At 40.5% G+C, this 7,910-nt stretch overlaps 1 protein-coding gene and 1 long non-coding RNA gene across 2 annotated transcripts in view; both read left to right on the top strand.

Moving 5' to 3' along the window:
- Window positions 1-7,910, top strand: part of tanc2a (tetratricopeptide repeat, ankyrin repeat and coiled-coil containing 2a) — a 94,534-nt gene that overhangs the window by 50,888 nt on the left and 35,736 nt on the right. The window contains exons 10-13 of the mRNA XM_007565463.2: window positions 1,734-1,934; window positions 2,051-2,185; window positions 2,283-2,479; window positions 3,253-3,361. Coding sequence (XP_007565525.2) covers window positions 1,734-1,934; window positions 2,051-2,185; window positions 2,283-2,479; window positions 3,253-3,361 — 642 coding nt within the window. The remainder of the gene's footprint in view (window positions 1-1,733; window positions 1,935-2,050; window positions 2,186-2,282; window positions 2,480-3,252; window positions 3,362-7,910) is intronic.
- LOC107837797 (uncharacterized) overlaps window positions 6,669-7,910 on the top strand; it is an 8,992-nt gene continuing 7,750 nt past the window's right edge. Inside the window, exon 1 of the long non-coding RNA XR_001663840.1 lies at window positions 6,669-6,752. This is a non-coding gene — a long non-coding RNA (uncharacterized LOC107837797). The remainder of the gene's footprint in view (window positions 6,753-7,910) is intronic.

A 7,910-nucleotide genomic window follows, 5' to 3' on the forward strand; every position in this document is an offset into this window, starting at 1 on the left:
ACCTAATTTTTAAAGTCCAATCAGTAATACTTTTATAACAAATTTATATCAGTAATGATTTCTTGGTTAATGTCAAGTTGTCATAACAGACATTTTGAATAATGTCAACTTTGTATTAAAAGTGTCATAATTTACCGAATGACGCTTTATGACAACAGTCATAAATATTTATGAAGACTTATTGATGTTCATGACAGGTGTTATGTCATGTTTATGACAGTGTCATGACAGTCTTATTCAACCCCCTTCAAATAAAGTGTTACCTAAGATTTTAAGAAGCTGGCAAGTTTACTTTGTACAAGTTCAGAGAACAATATTCATAGTCAGATTGTTTTGTTACCATAGCAACAATCTGATGCTATGAATTTAATCTTTGACATTGAGGTCTGTTTGTTCACAGGTACAAATTAGTAAACTGGAGTTATAATTTATTGCTTTTTAGGTTTGCCAGTTAAACTACTCCCCCTGTCATAGATTTCACTAAATCTAACACATAAGCAGTTAAAGGTGCTGATGTTTTTAGTAACAAAAGGGGCCCCTAAGTCAGATTCTGCTCCAGGCCTCATACAGCCTTGGACCGGCCCTGCATGATGAGTTAAATCTGCTGCACTACGCAGAGATGAGCAACAAATGGGAGATTTAATTCAATGCTGCTAATGTGGCTTTAGTAGCTATTTTATTTCATGTCTGTTGAGTTTTTAACTATTGAGGATTTGAAAGGTGGCTATACTCTTAAATATCTAAGTAAAAGGAATAACGCACAGAGACGTAGTTCTTGCTGCTAGGCCATAGACGAGCTGGAGATTTATTACACTACCACGGATACCTCGTTACAGTTTCTTCAGTCCAGTACAAGGGACACAGAAACTACTTTGGTTGGTCGAGTTTCTGGATGAGCTGTGCGCATCAACTCTGTGGGCAAAATATTTGTTATGGTTTGGTGCTTAGCGTAAGCGGAAAAATAATACTAGTAATAATAATAAAATAATATAAAATCAGCGTGATGCGCGACTGCGAGGGGAGCACGAAAGCTCACCGGGTTAAACCTACACAATGAGTGATTAGCGCTGGGTCGTTAACCACCAAGTCTGTGTTCCCGGACAAGCGGGAACACAGACCTAAACTTTACAGGGAAGACTCCTCATAACTAATCATAATTCCTCACAGGGGCTTGATGTAAATATCCATAGCGGTCAGCCTGTGTCCAGTTCGAGTGAAAGGAGGAGCGTGGGATCCGCGCTGAGGTTAACGCGCAGAGGCCAGCGGTGTGATTGATCCGGCTTTAAATGCATAAACTATAAATATATCTTCTATAAACATATATTTTAGGAATAAATCTGCTCTGATAGTGAAACGCTGGGAGCAACAGAAACACTTGCAATCCGGCTTAAAAAAAGGCTATTTTTTTTTCTTATTTTATTTAAATAAAAAAAAAAAAGAAAAAAGCCAGCCTGGCGGTGGCGCTAGTAAAGCATGGCGGCCGCCAGGCTTATAATACACTGGGGGGAAACTCTGCACATACTGTAGGTTGATTTGGATGACTTTTGTCTTTTTTCTTGAATAAGGAAAGAAAACTATGTTTTCGAATCATTAAGCTTATGATGATGATGTGATGATGATGATGTGATGATGATGATGTGATGATGTGTATGAAAGTCAAGAACAGAAGACGTCTGTAAAGTGGCTAATACTTTTTCCAATCACTGTATGCATCTGGGTTTTTTGTGTTTCAGCATTACTTGATGCAGCGTATCCACAGCAGCCCTGGTATCCAGAGCAATGTGTCGCTGGGCAATGGTCGCCTTGACAACACAGCACTGACCAAGATGATCAGCCACTTGAAGAGCCTAAGCAAAGGCTCTTACCTCTACCTGAAATTGACCCTTGACCTAATTGAAGGAGGTTACCTTGTTCTGAAGAGTTCTAGCTTTAAGGTGAGGATAGGGTTATTGTTACAGAATGGAAACAAATTTAATAAACTACATTTGCAAAGAAAGACGTGAGAATGCCAAACTGTGTGAAGTAGATAATCAATTGTGTTTGCTTGCAGGTGGTTCCGGTCAACCTAGCAGAAGTGTACCTGCTACAGCTTAACATGCGGTTTCCCACCCAGTCATCTTTTCAAAGAGTACTGCCTCTGCTCAATGTTACTGTGGCTTCGCTCCACCCACTGACCGATCAGCAAGTATGTACCAGCTTTTAAAGGTCATAAAAACCAAACATTGGTGCCACTTTAATCAGCGGCAGAGATAATCTAACTTCTGTATTCACTGTTTCCCAAGTTGTTTGAGGTGGTGAATGCAGGTTGCCTCAGTGGAGAAACATTCCAGTGGGGGGAGTTTACACATCGCCTAGATCAGCTCTCTTCTTTCCTGCTACAGCGGAGCGACGGCAGCAGGATGCTTAACCATGCCTCCTTCAGGGAGTGGCTAGTGTGGAGGGAGGAGGGGCAGGATGACAGGTTCCTCTGTGACCCAAGGTATCCTGAGATGCAGCTGGACCCAAAATCTTACAAAGTTTAAGTGTGCATGCACAAATTTTTTAATAAACTTACTAAATATTTGAGTTATTTGCCTTACATATAGCTGGTAAAATGACTCGTCACATTTTTGTATGAGGGACATAAAATTCACACCAGATGACTGCAACAACCTAAGCAATCCACTCATACAAAGAAACAAAGCAAGTTTGTTCAAATGGGATTATGGGTAAAAACTTGAAATTACACAGGAAAAGAATATTAAACACATTACAGATGAGTTCACAAGAATTTTCCAAGAGCCAGGCAGCACATGTAAAGAAATTCAGACTTTAAAATGGCCTCAATGTGCACTCACAGCCCAAGACTCCACTGTTGAAGAAAAAGCACACTGAAACATGTTAGCTTTCTTGCATAAAATTTGACAAGCAAATGATATATTGGGAGAATATATCACAGTCTAATGAAATGAAGGCAAAGCTGAAGTCTTTCGATCTCATTGTCTGCTCACCACCCTAAAAATTTCATGTCCAAAGTGAAGTTTGCAGACGAGATCATCGTGTGTGTGGTGTCTGACAGCATACGGTACTGGCAGACCATATGCTTTCATAATGTTAGATGGTCAGCTGTGCACCATTGTAATCACACTACAATCAGATTAGCACTTAGCTATAAGAAAAGTCAGTATTATCATATTGCTTTTTCGGTTCTGGGATGTTTTGATGAAAAGAGCGTAGCTGTTTTCTCTGATCCATCTGTCTCTCTGCTTCTAGAAGTGGACACACCCTGCTGGCTTTCTGGTTCTGCAGACAGGAGGGAAAACTGAGCCGACAGCAGACACTGCAGCTGGGACATCATATTCTGAAGGCTCACATCTACAAGGTCTGCCTTGACTCAGAAAGAAATCTTTTTATTTTATTCTTTCACCTAAACCTGATTATTACTCTTCAGAACCTGATTATGGCTAAATTTCTGTTTCTTTACCTTATTTTCTTTTACCCTGAACCCAGTTTTTGTTGTTCTTTTGTCACACTACTGTGACTACTACTACTTGGGTTACTACAACTTTGAAATTAAGTATGTTAAGTAAAACTACACACTGAGAATGGTGGTTGATTTTTGCTGAGTAATGACACATTTTATCGTAGATTCTATGCAGGCACTAAAACGACATCCTCTTAAGATTCTGAAAGCTTCTGGTGACTTGTCATAGCGCAACAATATTAGAGAACCTACGTATTAAGCTCTTTTATTTAAATCTATATGAAGGAGATTAACCTTTACATGTAGGCTATCTTCTGGATTGTTGTGGGGAAGACTTTTAAAGTACGCTAACTTTAGTACTCCGATTACAGATCTTTAAGAAGTCTGACCTGCCAATTCTGGTTTTGGCCGATACCAATTTTTTTCGTTTGTAATTCTGCTAACTATATAATGACAGTCGCCTCGTTGGCAACAGCAGGGTGACTATTGTTGACCTCTCTTTTGGCAGATAAAGAGATTTTTAGATCTTTGCTGAGGTAAATATGATTGGTGGATTGGTGGTCGATCAAAAATTAAGAAAAACGGCGCCGATAAATTGGCTGGCCTCTGAAACGGTGCACCAATCCATACCTCTTAATTTTATTGTTGAGGATTGCCATGTAATTCATTTCTGAAGGAAAAATGGTGACCCTAGTCTCTAGAAATAGACCCAACACACACTTGAGTTGTTAAAAAAGTAACTTCAGACTTGACATGGACTAGTGATCCAAAAACTAGAGGCATTCCTAAGACTCAAGCTTACAGATTACAGTGCCTTAGTCAGCACTGTAATCAAAACATTTGTTTGATCTCATGAAGTGAGATACTCCACATATAAACAATTTTCTTAAAAAAACATTTAGGCTATTTGACTTGAAATTTGGCAAAGTCAAACGGACTGATAACCCTCTGAAACAAGCACATTCATACAATTTTTGAATGTGGTTGGGGTGTATGTTATGAAATGGGTTGTATTTTAGGAGCTCTTGATGTTTAGCCCATATTGACATTCAACTGCTGTCATATGCCTATCTTGATGTGTATGTCAGCATAATAAAATACCCGTTATACATTACCAGTTTGGGTTTAGGCATGTGGAATTTCCATTGTTTCACTGAACTTTAAGGGCGTCATTTTTTTAAGTGTAATGTCACCATTAACATATCTAAGTTTCATTTTAAGTATTTAAAATGAAATGTCAGTACTTTACAAGTTCAAATGATAACTAGCCAAATTACTGAGAAAGTAGGTCATGATAATCCATGAAGTTGATAATCCATGTGGAAGAGAGTGCTCTGGTCAGATGGGGCCAAAACTGAGATTTTGGGTAGGGGGCAGAAAACTAACACAGCACATTACCGTGCACACCTCATCCCCACCATGGAACAAGATGGTGCGAGCATCATGCTGTTGGTGTTTTTTCAGCAAGAGAAGGAATTCTGCACCAAAACAGTACTTTAATCCAGTGTTTTTCAACCACTGTGCCGCGGCACACTAGTGTGCCGTGAGTGATCGTCAGATGTGCCGTGGAAATTATCCAATTTCACCTACCTTACTTTCAAGCTGCTACTTTTTTCTTACACTTTAAACATGCTGCTTTTCTGTGGATTTTTCTTCAACCACCAGGGGGCTCTTTAGCAGGAAGTGAATCATTGGAAGTCAAAATTGGAAATCAAAGAAAAACGCGCTAATTTTCATTTAGAACAAGCACATGCTAGCAGCAGTCACGACGGAGAAATGTTTTTAAACTCATATGATGCAGCTTCCAAGTTGAAGAGTATCAATCTGGCTGTACAGGAGGGAAATAAAGCCGCGGCACGTAAACTCGGCGTGAACAAAACGGATTTGGAGACGGAGAACTGCGTCATATCCAGCAGTTATTAGGACGCAGCCCTCTGCTGCCCTCTGTTGGGTCCTTATGGGAAACCGAGAGCGGCAGAATTAACAGCGGCCTGTAGCCCGGTGCGGCTGATATAAGCAAGTTTCCGGGGGGGGTTCAAAAAATGTGAAGGTACGGTTTATAGTATGGTCCGGAAAATATGGTCATTGGTCTTAAAAGATTTTCTTACCACTAGATGACAGTAGGTACAGAACATTTTACGTTAAAACAAGAGAATTAGTGATGCATGAATGTTACTACAGACATGCATCACACACCACAGTGTTGTGGCACTGTTCAGGTGTATTTTTGAAGTGGACATGTTAAATGCAATTTGAAATAAGAAATGTAAAATATGATAAAATAAGTTTTTGTATTTGATTCCTATTCAAGACACTTTGACAAGAATCACTCTATATATATATTTTATATAGCATTTCAAGGATCACTGATGCTGAGTTGTATATCAGCTCATTGGTTTCTGTTATGGTGTTGGTAGGGATTGTTCTCAATGCTGCATTCACATCTTCAATGAGACTTTCTGATGGTACTTCACTCAGCCGTTGTAATTGGCATCGGGGTTGTCTGGTGTTCATTCGGGCCACAATTCTTTCTCTCAGGTCAGTTGCTGTCTCGTTCAGCTTTGATAGTTCGTTCATTACTGGGGCTGCATACCCAGTCTCGGGGTGGGGAGTTGTAGTTAACTCCCCCCTGACCTTACGTCCGGGCTCCTCCCTCTTGCCGTAGCATTTGTGTTGTACCTCGTCAATCTCAAGTTGTGATAGCAGTTGCCGTTTGCGGATGTTGTGTGTCTAAAGCAGTGGCCAGCCTAGATTAAATAGTTTATTCAAGACTCACAATTTAAAAAACTGGAAACAGGTCTGAGTGTTGTGAGTAGTCCTTACAAATGCCCATTTTAAAAGTTTCCAAACTACAACAAGAATTTGTCCTAAACACCCAAGATCACTTCAGATACTTATAACAAAAAGATTAAACATAAGCAGTCATCACTAAAAATTTCAAAATGCTAATTGAAACCTACAAGGGTAAAAAGACACTGAACAGTATCCTTACTCTAACTACCACACTGGATATTAAAACAAAATGGTAAAAGGAACTGGGAATTATACTAACAGAAGACAATAGGCTGAATATTTGGAAGATCCAACTTATAAGATCCTTCTCTATGTCATTATGGGTCTAATGTTTTTTGCCCACATGCAGAAACACTCACAGAGAGATGGAAGTAAAAGATATTTATTGCAAAATCAAACAAAGAAACACGGCTAGGGGGTCAGCAGGTCGGAGTCCGGGTGCGTCTGCACACAAGGGAAGAGAGAGGTTAATGGTTTCACAGGGGATGAGAAGGGAGTCAATGAATGGTCGTGAGCTCTGTTCTTATTTGAAAAGAAAGTGGAGGATGATGGGCGGAGGAACGTGGTTCCAGATGTGGGGGAAAGCTGTTGTTGGCTGGTTGGAGATTAACCCGACATTGGAGGGTGGGCAGGTCAAAAAAACAAGATGTCTCTAGATTAAACACTGGCAAACACTCTGGCAAGGAAGTGTTGGCTGTTTGCTGCTTATATACTCCTCTGGATAATTCCCCTCAGGTGTGGATAGTTGAGCCTGCAGGCACGCCCTCTCCAGCAGAGTGATCCCAATGGCTCCCTCTGGTGGACTGCTGAAGAACTGAAAAGGAAGCCAAACTAATCCCCACATTCTGGAACCCAACACTCTAGAACACTGCTGGAAGAAAATAATTTGATTTTTTCTAACACCCAAAATTATATATTTATTTCTTGGTCTTTTGGGAATTGCTGTATTTAAAAATGACTTACTTGTTTAAAATTATTCTGGTGGCTAGTAAAAAGGTAAGTGCCAGGAAATGGTATCAATCTGACCCTCCTAATACTAAGTAGCAGATACAGACTGTAAACTCAGTATTTGAAACTGAGATTTAAACGAAAAGACTAAGAACGCAGGAAGAACAATGCCAGGACAAATGGGGAAAATGGGCAAACTTCACATCAATGTTACAGGTCTAATTTTGGATATATAGAGTCTCCTTGTCCATCCATCCATCCATCCATCCATTTTCTTCCACTTATCCGGGGTGGGATCGCGGGGGCAGCAGCTTCAGAAGGGAGGCCTACCTCATGACCATAGATAAGGGTGGGAATGTAGATCGACCGGTAAATCGAGAGCTTCGCTTTTTGACTCAGCTCTCTCTTCACCACGACGGACCGGACTGGTACAGCGCCCGTTTCACGGTGGACGTTGCCCCAATCCGCCTGTCAATCTCCTGCTCCATTCTTCCCCCATTTGTGAACAAGATCCCCAGATACTTTAACTCCTCCACTTGAGGCAGGGCGACCCCCCTGACCCAGAAAAGGCACTCTACCCTTTTCTGGCTCAAGACCATGGCCTCGGATTTGGAGTGTCGAGAAAAGTCGAGCTCATCCCACTTCCCCATGCTGGAGATTTTAGTTTAATAATAACAATAAATAAAGTTATCTTTAAAACTGATTA

The sequence above is a fragment of the Poecilia formosa genome, unplaced genomic scaffold, assembly GCF_000485575.1.
Source record: "Poecilia formosa unplaced genomic scaffold, Poecilia_formosa-5.1.2 Scaffold176, whole genome shotgun sequence".
Lineage (NCBI taxonomy): Eukaryota > Metazoa > Chordata > Actinopteri > Cyprinodontiformes > Poeciliidae > Poecilia > Poecilia formosa.